The sequence below is a fragment of the Podarcis bocagei genome (assembly GCF_964188305.1).
Source record: "Podarcis bocagei genome assembly, chromosome: 13".
Taxonomy (NCBI): Eukaryota; Metazoa; Chordata; class Lepidosauria; order Squamata; family Lacertidae; genus Podarcis; species Podarcis bocagei.
The window spans coordinates 4754921-4774066 of record NC_138138.1 but is presented as its reverse complement, the minus strand read 5'-3'; the positions used below and the strand labels follow the sequence as shown (position 1 = coordinate 4774066).

The window sequence follows — 19146 nt, the reverse complement described above, 5'->3', positions numbered from 1 at the left end:
AGAGCACTGCCATGAACAGTGTGTAAAAAGCATAACCAGTGTGTTTCTACCTCATACATTCAGAGGTAGCAATCTTAAACGGTTGCAAGAAAGACAACTGAGCCCTCCTAGGGACAATATTATTATGAGTTGTTGTTGTTGTTGTTGTTGTTGTTGTTGATGTTGTTGTTGTTTACCCACCCTTTACCCTAAGCTTCCATTGTGGATTGCAACTTAAAAAAAAAAAGTTAGATACAGTTAAAAACAATTTACAATCACAAAAATAAGATGAGTCATAAAAATATATAGGATTACACCCTAACAGATGCATTGTAGCATAAGTTTTTGAGGGTGAGAGTCTGCTTTGTCAAATGAATGAAATGGTAACCTCAGTAGTTTATGCGCTTAAGCCTGCAGATAAGGAAGAGATTTACTTATTTTTTATAAGTGAGGCCACAAGGCAAGCAATGCAAAAAACAACTATGCAGAAAAGGAATAGAAAACGACAGCACCAGTTCCAATAAGATTGGATGTGACTATGATCCAGCACCAGCAGATGATGAACTGGCAAAGCAATATTAGTTAGTTAGTTAGTTAGTTAGTTAGTTAGTTAGTTACCATAGTTAGTTAGTTAGTTAGTTAGTTAGTTAGTTAGTTAGTTAGCTTGCAGCCTGCCTTCCCATCAAGTGAAGCAATAATGGAAATGCAGTTGAAGAGGTGAAGATCACTTTCAGCCAAGGACTAGACTTGAACATTGCCGACCTTTTGAGGCTGCATTCCAGTGCTGGATGTTACCAAATGTAAAAGTAGGTTGGGCCAATGATAATGAAATGAAATGCTTATGAGTGGGGGGTTCTCCTCCAAAACATCCACAATTTCACTCCCAAGTCTATTGGGATAGACTTGGCTATCCCAATACAGGAATGTCTCAAACTCATGACCCAGTCAGAGTTGTGCATAGGTTGTCCCTGCCCCCTTGGGCCTCCTGCTGCAACTTGAGATAAGTGAGCAACCCAAGATAGGCATCTGCTCTCTCAGGCAGAGTGCTAACCCATCCAGAACATCTCCTTAATTCCTGCACCTGAGAACCATGAAATCACACCACCACCGCCATCTTCTAAATTCAGCTGCAGTTTAATGGCCCTAATCCAGCCCCCTGCCAGCTCCAGACCCTGGTCCAACACCTGCCCAGCCTCTCTAGCGTGCAGTTCCGGAGTGAGGTCACTGGCGGAGGAAGAGGAGTGTGTGGGGAGCTCACTGCCCCTGGCAGCGCAATCCCCGTGGCACAATCCCATTGTGGCTGGCTGCCTGCCTGCCTGCACTGGGTGCCACATCCCCAGGATGTGTGCCAGCCCCGCCCCCGCCTGCTCTCCGCCCCCCGGTGCTGGAACATGAAGCTCCGCCACTGAGTGAGGTGACTTCAACTTCAACTATCAGCTCCAGTCAGTATGGCCTGTGGTCAAGGATTACAGTGGCACCCCGCAAGACGAACGCCTCGGAAGACAAAAAACTCACTAGACGAAGGAGTTTTTTGTTTTCTTAGCCACTTCGCAAGACGCATTTCCCTGTGGGCTTGCTTCGCAAAACAAAGCTTGCCCCGCAAGCTCCCGGGATAGCGGGGAAGCGCAGCACGTCTTCCCCGCTGTCCCCGGACCTCTTTTGAAGCAAGGGGTGGCGGGGAGAAGATCGCTTCTCCCTGTTGCCAGCCCCTCTCTCCCCGGACCCCTTTTGAACCAAGGGGCGGCAACGGGGAGAAGCAATTCTCCCCGCTGCCCCTTCCCTTGCTTTAAAACAGGTCCCGGAGATTGCGGGGCAGGCAACGGGGAGAAGCAATCTTCTCCCCCGCCGCCCCTTGCTTTAAGCAGGTCCGGGGACAGAGGGGAAGGTGCGCGGCGCTTCCCCTCTGTCCCCGGACGGTCTCCATAGGAACGCATTGATTGATTTTCAATGCATTCCTATGGGAAACCGTGCTTCGCAAGACGAAAAACTTGCAAGAAGAAAAAACTTGCGGAACGAATTAATTTCGTCTTGCGAGGCACCACTGTATAAGAAATGGACTCCAGCAGCATATTGGAGACGGGTGCATACTCTGCACTGCTGAGAAATGATTTTCAAATGTTCTAGCCTCATGGAATCATTTCAACATGTTCTTCTCTGCAAGAGACCCCAGCTCACAGCTTATGATCCTGAAGCATGTACATGGGTGCACCCTGCATGAACGGAGAGCTCACGCTGTAGAATGCACTTGCATCTGCAAATTACAGGGAAAGGTCAGCAGTGGTGGGCAGGGAATTGTCTGCCATTACTGATCTTCTCACTGAGGAGCCCCTGATAAGATATCCGCAGGCCCCAGAGTTCCCTGGAATACAATTTCCACTCATACAGTGCACCCACCAAATCCATGGAGACTATTGAAAAAATAATACACTCCAGATCTTTTAAATTATTTGTGCTACACTTTTCTCCTTCTGGCAGATATCGTTCTCAACTGTGATAGCATTTTTAACACTGTACACATACTCTCACACACATTGCTTTTAAAATATTTTCTTTGGAGAAGCTTCAAAAAAGGTCTCAAGAGTCATTTGCAGTTCAGCTGAGGAACTTAGCAAATACATTTTGTTTGTGTGCTTTAAGCATTGCTACACAAAGGCCAGCAGGCAAACATAATCGATTTTGAAAACAGTATGTAATACGGTAAGTCTGCTTTACTAAATTTGTTCCACAGGTGTTATCAGAAACCCTCTGTTACCCCCAGTGCAGATTACACTTGGACCCTTTTCACCCCCAGATAATTGGCTCTCCTTTGATTAAGGGAAAGCATTTTAAAGGCTATAAATCCAGGACAGGCTGTACAAGAAGAAGCAGCCAGCACAGCTGGTAAGACCCTTGAAGATGTTCTGTAAAGATACAAAGGCCATTGTTTTAATGTGGATGGCTGGGCACAAGTACAATATTCTATACGGAAAGGCAGCGGAATTGAAGGGCTTATCCCGTGCTTTTTAGTGTCAAAACATAATTGCACTCATTGTTTACTTTCTTGGAGCAGAACTGGAGATACTGGGCCCTTCCTTTCCACATCTGCTTCAACATATTTATGGATGGATGCCTGTTCACATTCAGAAAACGACAGCCTGAGTGCATTCTTATTTACACCCACTGCATTGGCACTCTGAAGCAAAAAAACAAACAAAACGGCTCCACAATCAATCTGCTGCTCACCCACAGAATTCCATGAAGGTGACCAACGGATGTCGAGGCGCAGAGATGCAGGCTCCCTTTGGAGCAACTGCTGCTTCTTTCAGATAACTGAAGGAATGAGGCTATAAAGATAATGTGCGATTGGCGGAGCAAGCCGGGATCTGGCTGGGAGAAGAAAGGGGGTCTGGAAGAGCAGGTGGGTGAGTGGTCAGAGCGTTCTGTGGGGGGGAGAACAAAATAGCTTTGAGGAACTCTTAGGGCAGAGACTATTCTAATGTCATTCTGGATCCTTCCCTTCGAGCGCAGGCCTCAGCAGTGCAAAGTTTAAGTCAACACTCTACTGACCATTGCTGCATGTGCGCTTAGAAAAGACAAATATTTACTCTCCAAGACTGTTGCTGAGCTCTTTATTTACAGCAGGCTGCACAGGTTTGCTAATAATACAGCACAGATGTTAATGGGAAAGGATTTAAGGTCTTTGAAGAGAAAAAGGATTCAGCTTATGGTGTGACACATCCTACAAATTAATACTTAACCGTCTTTTATTCTGAGCTGTGGAAGTGTATTAGCTTTGCGAGTGTGACTGTTTAGCATTGTTAAAGAAAATTCTGGGTTGAGAGACCACTCAACAGCCCTGCTCATCGGAGTACAAGTTCCCCGCGGGTCCATGCGGTCAGTAAAAGAAGGAAATTCCAGCCAAGTAATTTGGGACAAAACAGCAGTCAGTAGACTTAGATCCTTTATTGTTGCGCAACAGGATCAAACAGCAGTAAGTGAACCCAGAGCATGGGGCGACATTGACTTTTAAAACTTCTCACAATATCCCAGAATACAGTTCGTACAGCATCACTGTTACATCATCTTTACATCACTGACATGTCACAGAAGGGGAGGGGTAGACAGGGGTTACACTAGTACAACCTTGGTAAACATGTCCAGATAAGTCCTTGGTACAAGATTAAAAGGTAAAGGTAAAGGGAACCTTACCATTAAGTCCCGGACGACTCTGGGGTTGCGGCGCTCATCTCGCTTTACTGGCTGAGGGAACCGGTGTTTGTCCGGACAGTTTTTCCGGGTCATGTGGCCAGCATGACTAAGCCGCTTCTGGTGAACCAGAACAGCGCATGGAAATACCGTTGACCTCTCCACTGGAGTGGTACCTATTTATCTACTTGCACTTTGCCATGCTTTCGAACTACTAGGTTGGCAGGAGCTGGGACCGAGCAACGGGAGCTCACCCCATTGCGGGGATTTGAACTGCTGACCTTCTGATCGGCAAGCCCAAAAGGCTCAGTGGTTTAGACCACAGCGTCACCCACATCCCTTTTTGGTTTAGCATAGGCAAAACATGTCCAGGCACCTCTCAAGTGCCCACCATTAAAGGACAATAGAGCTCCCTTTGCACATCCATAACCTGGGGCGAGTCCAGTGATGGGCTTTTGGAAACTAACTGCTCAGCAATTGTCACCCCTGGGCACTTCCCTGGGTGGGGTGGATGTACATGTTGTTATGTACTGAAGTTCTCACCCTGGGCCAGCAGGGGGATACTGTAGATAGCTATGCAAATGAAGGATCGAAAGTGACGTTCAGTGATTGGATAGTTTTAGAAAATGGCAACAGTTACATTGTTCTGGAGCTCTATATAAGCAGGCTGACTGAGCTCTTCAGTTCAGTTCTGTTCCAGCTTACAAATAAAGAGCTGCTTTGGAAGAATCGCTGTGTCATCTGCTATGTCTACCCACAACTTAACACATGTCCTCTTGGGAGGTGGCAGGGAAGAGTCCTTTTTCCATGGGCAAAATGGTGTTGGAATGGAGGAACTTGGCAAAGGGGTTGATTTTATATGATTTATAAAGCTAGGTATCTTCCCTGAGCAGTCAAGTCAAAAGGATACATTCAGGCATAATATTTGTAGCATTTAACAACTTTAAAGATGTGTCACACCCCCGTAATTTCCGTAACAGCATTTACTTGGGGGGTTGTTTTTTTGATGGAGATTGAGGCCAAAAAAACTGTCTTTCCCATTTACTCGTGTTCACAGTCCAATGTTTCAGGTTCGACTGTGAGGCCAAGTAATAGATCTGTCCAACATTATGTTCTCTGTTTTTATTTTATTTTAAGCTATGAGAAACAGCACATCTTACAAGTTTACTTACTATTTCAGCACTAATCAAAACACAAAATACAATAAGTCTATTGAAAAGTGGGCTTCATTTATAAGCACTTAGAATGATAAGATTCAATATAATATACAATTGTATATTCTTTTTTAAAAAACCATTATGAATTCACCTTCCTTCATCAATTAAATCTCACCCTTAACAGATAATCATCAACCATCTGAATAACCATAATGTTATGATTATATCAGATAGGCCAAGGAAATGGCCCTTATTTTGTATTATTTGAATTTCGTTCAATATACTGAAGCTATCTACATATACTTCATGCTTTTAGGCTTTATATATTGTTTTAAACTTACTGTTGTGCTTATATTTCATAAATGTATATTTTAAAGAAGACAATTAAAAGGCATCCCAAAAGAGCACTGGAAGAAAACATGTTTTCACTGACCCCCCGAAAGACAAACAGAAGTGGAGCCTGGCGTACCTCTTTCAAGAGAGAAGTACAATTTTGGTGCCAAAGAAGAAAAGTATTTAATGTACAGTGGTACCTCGGGTTACAGACGCTTCAGGTTACAGGCTCTGCTAACCCAGAAATAGTACCTCGGGTTAAGAACTTTGCTTCAGGATGAGAACAGAAATCGTGCAGTGGCGGCGCAGCAGCAGCAGGAGGCCCCATTAGCTAAAGTGGTGCTTCAGGTTAAGAACAGTTTCAGGTTAAGTACGGACCTCTGGAAAGAATTAAGTACTTAACCCGAGGTACCACTGTACAGTAGTTCTGTTGATGGAAGAACACAGAGCAGGGTCCTCAATGATTGCTTCAGCACAGAGCAGAGTCAAGGCAAACCAGTGGCGTAGCGTGGGTTGTCAGCACCCGGGGCAAGGCAAGTAATTTGCGCCCCCTAATCCGTGGATTTGCGCCCCCTAACCCGTGGATTTGCGCCCCCTAACCCTAACCCCCAGATGTTGCGCCCGGTGTGGCCGGCCCCCCCTGCACCCCCCACGCTACGCCACTGAGGCAAACTATCTGAGGCGCAGGTAGGAAGCCTGAACCCTCCCGGTGATGCTGGACTTCCAGCTTCCCCCAGCTCCAGCCAGCAGGATCAGTGGTCAGAGGTGGAAGGAGTCCAGCAATGTATGGAGGTACCAATAGTCAAAGAAGGCAGCGTTTTTATTTATCGAAATATTTATATTTTGCTTCTTCAGATGCTCAGAGTGGTTTACAAGTCAATAATAAAAAATACAATAAATAAATGCACATAAAAACCAATATGAGTTAAATCCAGTAATCAGCTGCCCGAGAAAGATTTAACCAAAAGGCAAACTAAATAAAAAAAGCCTTTCATCCTTTCTGAAAAGGAAACAAAGAATACGCTTTGGATTTTGCTTGTGCCTTCCAAGATCTGTCAAAATGCTCATAGCAACACTCTGCACCAAGTGAATCTTTCAAGGGATCTTTGAAGGCAGCCCCACATAAAACATTTGCTATTTTACTGCCCATTCACTCAGTTTTGAGAGGTCCTTTTGGAGCTCTTTGCAGTCTATTTTTATTTTAACGATCCTGAAAAAAATGGTATCACAGACGAACTTGGCCACCTCACTGCTCACTCCCAACTCTAGATAGTTTATGAACAAGTTAAGGGAGAGTTAAGTTAAGGGACAAGGCTAAGGGAGCTGGGCATGTTTAGCCTGGAGAAGAGGAGGTTAAGGGGTGATATGATAGCCATGTTCAAATATATAAAAGGATGTCACATAGAGGAGGGAGAAAGGTTGTTTTCTGCTGCTCCAGAGAAGCGGACACGGAGCAATGGATCCAAACTACAAGAAAGAAGATTCCACCTAAACATTAGGAAGAACTTCCTGACAGTAAGAGCTGTTTGACAGTGGAATTTGCTGCCAAGGAGTGTGGTGGAGTCTCCTTGTTTGGAGGTCTTTAAGCAGAGGCTTGACAACCATATGTCAGGAGTGCTCTGATGGTGTTTCCTGCTTGGCGGGGGGTTGGACTCGATGGCCCTTGTGGTCTCTTCCAACTCTATGATTCTATGATTCTATGAAGTTAAACAGCACAGGTCCCAATACTGATCCTTAGGAGACTCCATTTATCTCTATTTGGAGAACTTCTATTTCAGGGGTAGTCAACCTTTTTATACCTACCACCCACTAATGCATCTTTCATGATGGTAAACTTTCCTTACCGCCCACCCGTGTTCGATGGAAGGAGGATTCAGCCCGCTACCGCCCACCTAGAATCCTGAAACACCCACTAGTGGGCGGAAGGGACCAGCCTGACCACCCCTGGTCTATTTAATCCTACTCTTTGCTTCCTGCAACCAATTCCTGATCCACAAGAGGACCTCTCCTCTTATTCCTTGATGGCTAAGCTTACTCAGGAGTCTTTGGTGAGGTACTTTGTCGCAAGTTTTTCAAAGTCCAAGTGCACTATGCCAATGACTCTGCCTGCTTCTTAAAAGGAATGTAGGATCCAGGGTTGGCACTCACTACCAATAGAGCTCCTATCCGGCACAATTGTAATTTTAACCTATTCTCCCTCACCCACCCAACCATGACAACCAAATCCTAATGAAGGACTGAGATAGCTGCTCCTGTATTAAAGATATGTAGAACTTATTTTCAAATGAAAAAAGTGATCTCCTTTGGTACCTGTGGGTTTCATCTGTGCTCCTCAGTTAAAGCCCTAGCATCTTTTTTATTATTATTATTAGAATCATAGAGTTGGAAGAGACCACAAGGGCCATCAGGTCCAACCTCCTGCCAAGCAGGAAACACCATCAGAGCACTCCTGACATATGGTTGTCAAGCCTCTGCCTAAAGACCTCCAAAGTAGGAGACTCCACCACACTCCTTGGCAGCAAATTCCACTGTCGAACAGCTCTTACTGTCAGGAAGTTCTTCCTAATGTTTAGGTGGAATCTTCCTTCTTGTAGTTTGGATCCATTGCTCCGTGTCCGCTTCTCTGGAGCAGCAGAAAACAACCTTTCTCCCTCCTCTATGTGACATCCTTTTATATATTTGAACATGGCTATCATATCACCCCTTAACCTCCTCTTCTCCAATCTGTGTTACAGTGAGGAGAACCAGCTTTTGGAAAGACCTGGACTTAACTGTCAGGGGTCCTTTACCTTTTTTTTTTTTTAAAGAGAACTTGACCTCCAATGGCTCCTTAACTGTGCGGTAGGAAGTGGGGCACAGCTGCTGAGGGTAGAAGGAATGGCTCTGAGTGAGAACCAAGGAACTGCTCCAGAGTTCAAGGAATCAACTCTGGAAGTCCTCCTGTTTTCCCAGAGCCTGAACATGTCAAAGATTGTGCACATTGCCTCTTATTGGTCTGGATCCATTCCTGGGAGAGAGTCAGTTTGGCAGCTGGTGGGCTGGGGCATCTGACTGAAAAGGCCTGGTAGTCTGTAAAGAGGTGCTTGCAGTTTCACCAAAACATTTTCACATAGGTTGAAAATTAACTTATTTTAGACTTGATGAAGGTTAGCTACTCTGTAATGCTGTGGGGGATTTTACAACAGTCATGAAGCCTCTCAGCCGACAGGTTGAGCAATGCTGATGTCCTAAAGTCAAAGCAGCAGTGATGTCACAGACAGACGGAACACCAGAGTTGGTGAGGAAGGCCAGACTCAAGGTTGCTGATGGAAGAGACTGGTGCAAAGGCTGAGGATCAGGGCCTGGGTCAAAGAAGTGGGAGGAGGAATGGAACAAAAAGGGAGCATTTAGGGAGGGGGCAGGTGAAGCAAGAGGCCCTACAAAAGTAGCGGAAGACAAAAAGAAGGGGCAGAGATAGGAAAGGAAGACTGGAGCAGGTCGAGAAGAGGAGAGCAAGATTGTAAATGTAAAGAAAAAGAAGGTACCTTTTATCATATGTGGTGGACCTGCCCCAAGGTGAAAGACTTCTGGGAGAAGATTTATAATGAATTGGGGGGGGGGGGAATGTTGAAACATACATTTATTAAGAAACCAGAGGCCTTCCTTCTTGGAATAATAGGTCTGGAATTGCCCAAGAAAAATGTTACATTGTTTTTGTATGCCACAACAGCTGCTAAGATTTTGTTAACTAAGAAATGGAAAACACAAGAAGTGCCAACAGTGGAAGAATGGCAGGTGAAGGTGATGGACTTTTGCGAGCTAGCCGACCTGACTGGAAGAGTCCACGACTGGAAGGAGGAGGAGTACCAGGAGGAATGGATGAAATTAAAAGACCATATAGCTAAATATGCTAAGATAACTTAAATAGAAATACTTGCAAGTACCAGATTGGCTTAGGATTTAAGTATGTGATGTTATAGAATAATACGTTTCAAGTTAATATGAAAAGAAAGAAAGATGTTACTAGACTAAGTAAATTTTATGAGAAATTAGTTTTGGAAATCCGTTACAATGATATACATTGAAACTCAGCCAGGGGGATTTGAGGAAGTCACCTAACAATGTTAATAGTGGAGTAATTACAGTTAGGATTTGTGTGTGTTTGTTTGTTTATAAATTTGGAAAATCAATTTTTAAAAATTGGGGGGGAAAGAGAGAAGAAGAGAGCAAGGAAGGCGGCGGCTTCAGAAAGCAGGCTTAGAACATGGTAAAGGAGATTTTCTGGATGCCAGGATCCAAGTTTGAGGCAAGTACTCTTTTGTGAGAGAACCCCAGCAGAGATTTAAAATCACAAAATGTGCAACAAAGTAAAACATGAAAATATAAGCTTTTAGACCTTTAAAATAGACCAAGTTCCTTCCAAAACTTCCCTATTCCCCTAGCATAGAAAAAGAACACATTCAGTAAATTTTAAAATAGATTACTTACAAACTCTTAAAAGGTCAGATTTATGTGTTTTCCATATAGCATTCAGAAAAAGTTGCACAGGCAGTAAAACTTGACTTGGTTACAGTGCTGAAAGTTCCTAAATCACTGGTACAGGAACTCAAAGAGTGACTTGTTAGAGCCATGCGGCTAAGCTGTAGCAACCAGCTCTTCACACACTGAGCTCAGGTGGACTAAAGGGGAACAAAAATTTGATTACCTAGTTGCTCCCAAAGTGGGCTAAGCCTGGCAGGCAGCTTACTCCATGGTCTTAATCCTTTCATGCAGTAATTAGACTTAAGCATGTTGGTTATGAGAGGCTGATTATCCCACAGTAATTAAGGCAAGCAAGAGAGGAGGAAAGGGGAAATCAGTTTGAAAAGGTGTATTTAGATCTGCTTCCATAAAAAGGTAAAGGTAAAGGACCCCTGACAGTTAAGTCCAGTCACAGATGCCTCTGGGGTTGCGGCGCTCACCTCACTTTCCAGCTTTCCATGTGCCTCACTAAATATAAAATGTTAGTTACTAGCCATGATTACTTAATCTGACTGTTAAATTGATACAGTATGTTCAAGCTAGACTTTAAAAGGCAAGAGGTTTTCCTACTATCAGCTGCCCAGAGGAAGACAGCATTTTAGTGGTTTAACTTATCCAGTTGCTTGAAAGTATGTGGAACTGAAGCCTCTACAAGTTATTTTTATTTTGATGCTCAACTTTCCACAGACAACATCCTTAGCTACCTCTACTTAGCACCTTGCAAAACCTTGCTACTGTTTTACTGTACGGCTCTCACAAGTTATCCTCATTGCCAAAACCAACACAGAACTATTGGTTGAGCTAAGTGTTACAAACCATCATAACCAACTCCACCGCCCTATTTTTCCCCACTCAGGCATCCTCATGATGGGTGGAGTTCTTCTGAGCCAATAACCACCCAAGTTTTGTCTCCTTTCCAGTTAAGAGGCTCTTTATTAACCTCCCTACACATCAAACCATTTTGTATTTATTATCTCAGGAACCCTTACAGCAACACCATAAAGAAGGTCAGCATGAGTTCAGTCTATTTCAAATGTGGGAATGAGAGAATCCTGTATGCCCAAGGCCATCCACTGAGTTCACACCTTAAGTGGGGTTCACCTCACTACTACTATGTTCTAATCCTATTTTGGGTGTGCAATTAAGCAGGCCAGGCTATCTCTATTGAGAGGCAGTTTCCGGAAACTCAAAGCAAAACACGTTTAACAAAACTGTTGATGATGAATAAAAATGCAACAAGTGTTTAGCACAAATTAAAAAGAACATATAACTAACATTTCTATTTTCTGAATCTGACTTGCTGAGGTGGCAAGATGGCCAAAGAGGTGAAAACCTAGAAGATGCTAAGAAAATGTTTATTAGGAAGAACTGCATGTGACTTTAACATATGAGAGTGCTGGAGGTGAAATAGTTAAACAGGTTACCCAATCAGAACCCAGGGGGGTGGAGTCAGAGGGACTATAAAACCAGCTCTGGGAGGGGCGGAAGGAGTTCGTTGGGAGTTGGGTGGTTGGTTGGAGTGGGAGTGAATTGGGATAGAGTCTGTGGGTAGGTTGAGTTAGTGTAGCGAAATAAGCTGAGTCAGGAACAGTTAGGAACTAGGAAGACAAGGAAATATCTGAGAGGTGGTTTAGTGAATGAGAGCAGGTAGCGGAAGTTATAGGTCTGGATAGGCACCCCATGATTGTAATTGACTGATACCGTTTATGAATCCACACGCTTGCTAAACTGCAATAAATAAACAGAAGTTTATGTTCCAATTTAACCCTGATCAGACTCAGTATTGTACCAGGTAGGGCCTGGGTGGTGGCAGCGAGAAATAAAGTGGTGGCACAGGGCTCAATAGATGGTGAAACGTCCAGGGACCCTGTGTGATCACCACACTGCATACAGTGGTACCTCTGGTTACGTACTTAATTCGTTCCGGAGGTCCATTCTTAACCTGAAACTGTTCTTAACCTGAAGCACCACTTTAGCTAATGGGGCCTCCCGCTGCCACCGCACAATTTCTGTTCTCATCCTGAAGCAAAGTTCTTAACCTGAAGCACTATTTCTGGGTTAGCGGAGTGTGTAACCTGAAGCGTCTGTAACCTGAAGCGTATGTAACCCGAGGTACCACTGTATGTAGAAGTTCAATGCCTAATTTTTTTTTTGGGGGGGGGGGTTGCCCCTCAAAGGCAATGTGGAGAAGAGGTGAATCTCTGACAACTGGTCATGGCAGCTAAATGGACCTTACATGATAGCAGGCCATGTACCTCTCTGAGCACCACTTGGTGATGGACAAACAGAAGGTCATGGCAAATGATTCCATGTTCTGCTTCCAGAAACTTCTGGCTCTGGCTCTTGCTTGCAGCAAAATAATGGACTACATGAACCCTTGGTCTGATCCAACAAATCAATTCTTAAGTCAATTCTTTATGCTTCCCATGTAAGTGACCCAATCTAGTCCCATATAAAATACTCAACTGCAGCCCATCACAAGGAATCATTTCATTTGTTTCATGCTTCCTATTTGTACTCCTCTTTTGCAGCACTGTGCCTTTTCTACGGCATGCAACATGCACTGAAACATTCAGCTGCCAGGGAGGCCATCTCTGTTATGATGTAGCTGACAAGCTAAAGGATTGTCCTTCACTAAACACTTTCTCTTGGGCCCACAACTCCTGGCTCAAGGAAACCATAGAACCACACCCTATCCATCACTCATCCACTTCAATAAATACAGAATTAGCAAGGTTGTCACCTGGAAAAAATGAACTATGCAAAATAGAATTTATACAGGAGTGACTAATCCCATGCTTTGGCTGACAAAAGAAAATAAACTCTTATATTCTCGGCTGTTTTAAAAATAGTCTGTAGAATATTGGGAGCAGATACAGACCTTTAGGAAGGGTGTAGAGTAAGAACATTCTTCTATAGCAATGCTGTACAGAGTTCCACGGATTCAAAACAAAATGAATGTTGCGTTACCCTGGGCACGCAGCACGTTCCTTTTCTGAGGCCAACAGGATCTGCTAGCTAATGCATTTGTAGGATTTTCATTCCCAGTGTTTATGGCATGCCCTATAGCAGGGGTCAGCAGACTTTTTCAGCAGGGGGCAGGTCTACTATCCCTCAGTCCTTGTGGGGGGCCGGACTATATTTTGAAGAAAAAAATGAACAAATTCCTATGCCCCACAAATAACCCAGAGATGCATTTTAAATAAAAGAACACATTCTACTCATATAAAAACCCACTGATTCCTGGACTGGATTTAGAAGGTGATTGGGCGAGATCTGGACCCCAGGCCTTAGTTTGCCTACCCATGCCCTATAGGGTGTCTCCACCAACTGGCCAATGGGATTCTAATTTTGTTCTACAGCAGGTTGGGGAAAAGGTCAGACAAAGGATATGACCATGGCAGGAAAAGGAGGTGATGTTCAAGAACAAATCAGGGCAATCTACTCTAAAACCACCTTTGTCCTTTGCTTATTCCATAGACTTATTCTCCCTGTAAATTATCTGAGCAGTGCAAGTGATGCGCATAATAGAATTGGCACAATTTTAAAAAAAAATTCCCTGCAAGGGTATCTAAAGATGGCACCTGTTACCCAATATACCAATGCTATGTGAAGCTTGGTGGACTAAAAAATAAAATTGCACAAACATTATCTTGCAGCTCAAACGATTAGCAGGATCAAGCAATACCAATACAATTTTTGTACCAGTTGTTGTGTTCATTGCGGACATTAATGTTTAGCATTTGTCTTGTGGTTGTAAGCAAATGTTTGATGCTACAGCCTGTCACAAGCTCTGCCATTTGTTAAGGTAAAGGACCCCTGACAGTTAAGTCCAGTCATGAACGACTCTGGGGTTGCGGCGCTCATCTCACTTTACTGACCAAGGGAGCCGATGTTTATCCACAGACAGTTTTTCCGGGTCATGTGGCCAGCATGACTAAGCTGCTTCTGGTGAAACCAGAGCAGTGCATAGAAACGCCGTTTACCTTCCCGTCGGAGTGGTACCTATTTATCTACTTGCACTTTGACGTGCTTTCAAACTGTTAGGTTGGCAGGAGCTGGGACTGAACAACAGAAGCTCACCCCGTCATGGGGATTCAAACCGCCAACCTTCCGATTGGCAAGCCCAAGGCTCAGTGGTTTACACCACAGCACCACCCGCATCCCATATCTGTAAAGTTAAATGTAATGAAAAAGAAAGCACATAAACAAGAGTTCCTAGGAATTATGGAACCACACAGGGAAACGAGCGAGGAGACCTTTAGCGCAATAACAGAGAAGTGCAAGAAACTGGCAGATGAAGGGGATGTAGAACTTAAAGCATGTAGAGAAGCCATTCAGCAGAAATACCATGCCAATCATCACAACTAATCCACCAAAGCGTTCAGCCAGTCCGTACCTGGATGTACTTATTACCTCACTGAATATAAAAACCAACCTGCTTACAGTTTGTTGAGACTACCATCTCACACTGAAGAAAAATGCTTTCAAGCCCCTGTCAGCTCCGTTCAGGTACTTTTCAAATCTGAAAACTTTGTGGATGAATCTGTTTAGTATGAGCTGCGAGCAAAGAGATATACCAGATAAATACCCCCATCACTGTGTAATATTTACAACAGGAGCCTTACTGAACTATGGGAACCTGCTATTAAAATGGTCATCCTTTAGTACTTTCCCTCCCAGTCACAACATGCACATCTGAATAATCCTTTAACACTTTGTGTAGGATGAAGACTAAGGCTGGAAGGAAGAGCGCTCCCTGCTGCAAGGCCCATTTCCACCTGGCCCAGGGGGCGGGGCCCAGATTCACCTTGCACAGCTCAAAGAGGCTCCTGGGAGGCCGGAGGGACATTCCTGGAACAACACTTGGGGTGGGGCAACTGGCTAAAAAGTTTTAAAATGTTTTAAATGGTTCTAATTTTGGTTCCCCTGTTTCATTTTTGTCAGGTTGGTGTTGGTTAAATGTTTAGCTGGGGTTGGCGGTTCTCTTAATTTGGGTATAACTGTAAACTGTTATTATTATTATTATTATTATTGGTTTTTATTGATTTATTGGTTTGTTTATTGCTTGTATAGGATATTTTGTTTTTTAACATTTGATGTTTCATTGTGTTTTTATATATGTTGTAAGCCGTCAAGAAGGGCTGGGGAAACCCAGCCAGATGGGCAGGATATAAATTTTAAAAAATATTATTATTACATAAGGAAGACATGAGTGAAGTTCAACAATGAGTGAAGATAGTTGGTCTGACTTAGGCTTGTTTGGTCTCTCCCCCCCCCCCCCGCCAACCTTGTGTTTGTTGAGTGTCTATATAAAAAGTTCATACAGAACTTACTGACCATTTTGGCCAGGGTCCATTTTTTCCCCAATGAATGATCCACTTTGCATTACAGTGGCACCTTGGTTCTCAAACACCTTGGTACTCAAACAATTTGGAACCCAAACACTGCAAGCCCGGAAGTGTTCCACTTTGCGGACATTTTTCGGAAGCCAAACATGCTCTGTTTTGAGTGCCACACTTCCGTTTTGGGTGCCACACTGAGGTCTGTCTGTTTTTGCTATTTATCTCGCATTTTGTTTTTGTGGCTCTTTTTTGTGACTGTGTGGAACCCAGTTCAGCTACTGATTGATTGATTGATTGATTGATTGTGTGACTGCAGCACATTGTTTATTGCTTTCATTTTATGGGTCAATGGTCTCGTTAAAATTCATGTTCAATTGCTGTTTTAGGGACAGATAGGTAGCCGTGTTGGTCTGCCATAGTCAAAATAAAAAAATTCCTTCCAGTAGCACCTTAAAGACCAACCAGGTTAGTTCTTGGTATGAGCTTTCGTGTGCATGCACACTTCTTCAGATACACCCTGTTTTAGGTGTAACGGTGTTTTAGGTGGAACGGATTAATCCATTTTGCATTACTTTCCATGGGAAAGCACACCTTGGTTTTGGTACGCTTTGGTTTTGGAACGGACTTCTGGAACAGATTAAGTTTGAGAACCAAGGTACCACTGTGTATGTTTCTTTATGGTATAGACAGATCAGCTTAAACCAAAAAAGAGTATGACTGGTTTTGGACCTTATGTCTGGTATTTAGAACAGCAAAGGCAGCTTCTGTGTAAAAGGTGTGAAATTCAGCCTTAGCAGGTATAGGTGTAGAGTCCTAGAGTATTGTTCAATGGAGAGATTGAAACTGTATATCTTTCGAGTGCCTTGCCCTGTATTGTAAAATGAATTTAAAAAAAACACACCATATAAGGACTGCAAACAGTAAAGTCAGCAATCTGTAGCCACCTTTGCCTTCCGTGAATTATTTTTGTGGACACCCACGCTTGCCTCCCTGAGAAGGCCCAAGTCCACAGATGACTCACATTTGCAGCTTAGTACACAGTTTGTGTCGATTACTTTTGTGAAATACCTGGTTAATTAAACCTTGAATGTGACCTAATTTGGTTTGGGCTAGTCAGGGTGGCCAAGGGACGCAGGTGGCGCTGTGGGTTAAACCACAGAGCCTAGAACCTGCCAATCAGAAGGTTGGTGGTTTGAATCCCCACGACGGGGTGAGCTCCTGTTGCTCAGTCCCAGCTCCTGCCAACCTAGCAGTTCAAAAGTACATCAAAGTGCAAGTAGATAAATAGGTACCACTCTGGCAGGAAGGTAAACGGCGTTTCCGTGTGCTGCTCTGGTTCACCAGAAGCGGCTTAGTCATGCTGCCCACATGACCCGGAAGCTGTACGCTGGCTCCCTTGGCCAATAAAGCGAGATGAGCGCCGCAACCCCAGAGTTGGCCATGACCTAATGGTCAGGGGTCCCTTTACCTTTACTAGTCAGGGTGGCCAATCTGTGGTTCTCCAGATGTTGCTGGCATCCAACGCCCTGCCAGGGGTGGGGATGATGGGAGGTGCAGCCCACATCTGGAGGGCCACAGGTTTCCTTCACTTAAAAAGTTGTTGCAAGAATCACTTAAAAAGTTGTTGCAAGAATGGATAAGAATTGTAAAGAGCCCGTGACAGGTAGCAATTTAATGGGGACTGGGAATAGGGAGAGCCAGATTTAAAACTTTTATCAGCAGTGAAACAGCTGGCAATGCTGAGGCAGTTTCTCTTTCTTTTTGTCCAGCCTACCTTGATTACTGTGAGGATGAAGAGAAATAGCCTCCCCTCCTCCCCATATGCTTCCCTAACTAGGGAAAAGTCCAAGTGATATGCACAGTAATTTTTTAAGGTGATTAGAGAGCAACTGCAGGGCACAATCTGCCTGCCTACCCTTATTTATTTATTAGGATGACAGCCTGCCCCATCCTAAAATGCTGGGTTTGGCACACACACAGGAAATAAAATACCCATTAAGTATTTAAAACTCCACATCACCATGCCCCTAAAGGTCACTGACACTTTGAAAAATTCCTTACACCAAAGTGTTATACCATTTCAGGCATACTTTTGGAATGTTCTGCATTCTCTGAGCCATGCAGAGCAACCCTTCCTGCTTTTCTGACACCAGAATGAAGGTTAAAAGAGTTTTTCTGTTTAGTGTGCAGTTCTGCTGTAATCCTTCAAGTGCCAGAATGAATGACAGCTGTAAGTTTCTGACATTCCAAACACTTGATAAAGTTATCTGGCAGAAGCCCTCAGCATCCCGTTTCCAAGCCTATGCACATTTCCTGCTCACATCGCTGGTAAAAAGACAGATTTCAGAATGTCCCCTCTCCCCAGAACTAGGAAAGGGGAAAGAGGAGGTTCTTACCTTCTATGACCTGAGCTGGTAGACCGGCAGGGAGCAATGAACCCAAAAGCAGCAGGAGCAAATTCCAGGGCACCCGGGAATGACTGGAGAAAATTGGGAAAGAGGGAGAGGAAGGAAGCCAGAGGTGAGGTGAAACAATTCAGTGCCTCCATGTGAGGGTGGCGAGGGTGAAGGTGGTGGTTCTTACCTGGGAAGCATTTTGCAAAAGCCAGTCTTCAGCCAAAGACAGGTTCAGCTGCTTGCCTGGAGTTGGGGAAGAGAGAGGCGGCTGCTGAGCTGCTTTCTTCCCCACCAGCGCTCAGCCCAAGTGGAACAAAGGCAGCTCTCTCTCAGGCTGGCTCTCAGTGAGTCACTGCAAGCCTCCAAGCCGGGCTCCCAGCACTGAAATCCGACTCCTTCTGCTATGTTTTCCTTACAGAACCCACCATCTTCCAGCTCCTCTTCTTCTACCTCACAGCTAAGTCCAGGACCTCATGCTCCTCCTATATTTTTGTCTGTCCTCAGATTTCCCATCAAATGACAGCAATACAATCGCCACGACCCGGGAAGCTTCCTCAGCAACTCATTCTCCCTCTGAGGGCTGCATTCCCTTTGTGGTTAACATCCTCTGATAAAAAGCAATGTTTCTTTTTAATGTCCACGGCTGTTTTGGGAAATTGTGGCAGCTCCTGTCTCAGCGGGGCTGACACAGGAGGAACTTCCCAAAAGGAATAGCAGTTTCACAAAAGAGCATTAAATCAAGTGTTTAAGTTGGGCTGACATGAGGGAGAGCTTTCCCACAGGATCAGACTCTTCATTCTCACTTGTATTTCTTGGTTTTAAGGATGCCTTCTGGTTTACTGAACATTGTCTAAAGTTGGGTATATTAACAGGCAAATCATAAATGGTTTTCTAAAAATTAAGTAAAGACCTCCAACAATTGTTCCTCATCACACCTCTGATATGTTCCACCTAGTTTGATGCAGCTAAACTGAAACAGAATAAATCAAACTTCCGATTGTTCTCAAAAAAACCAAAATCTCATTTGTTATTTTTTACACAGTATCATATTATTATACTTTGTTTCCTTAATTTCCTTCAGAGAAATATTCTTTAGTTTATTGTCTATACATTACAAGAATCATTTAAGGTCTGCCAGGGGTTTTTTGCTATCATAATAGGTTTTCAAATATTCTTCAAATACTATCCATTCTTTATTCACCTTCTGCACTGAGTACCTACTAACTCTCCCCATCATTATTGCCAATTGGA

General features: G+C 43.9%; 1 protein-coding gene and 1 long non-coding RNA gene across 4 annotated transcripts in view; one reads left to right on the top strand and one right to left on the bottom strand.

Annotated features, from left to right (window-relative positions):
- Nucleotides 1-18323, bottom strand: part of COL15A1 (collagen type XV alpha 1 chain) — a 131089-nt gene extending 112766 nt beyond the window's left edge. For 2 of the 3 annotated variants that reach the window (XM_081166095.1, XM_081166096.1), the window contains exons 1-2: nucleotides 18083-18320; nucleotides 17896-17978 (exon numbers count right to left, since the gene is read on the bottom strand). In XM_081166095.1, coding sequence (XP_081022221.1) covers nucleotides 17896-17978; nucleotides 18083-18093 — 94 coding nt within the window. In that variant the 5' untranslated portion in view covers nucleotides 18094-18320. Of the gene's footprint in view, nucleotides 1-17895; nucleotides 17979-18082 lie in introns of all 3 variants that reach the window. The other variant, XR_014001256.1, reaches the window with a different exon arrangement.
- On the top strand, nucleotides 8459-12629 carry LOC308571402. The gene is made up of 2 exons (XR_014001388.1): nucleotides 8459-9939; nucleotides 12332-12629. It is a non-coding gene; the product is annotated as an uncharacterized lncRNA (long non-coding RNA).
- Nucleotides 18324-19146: the final 823 nt, after the last annotated feature.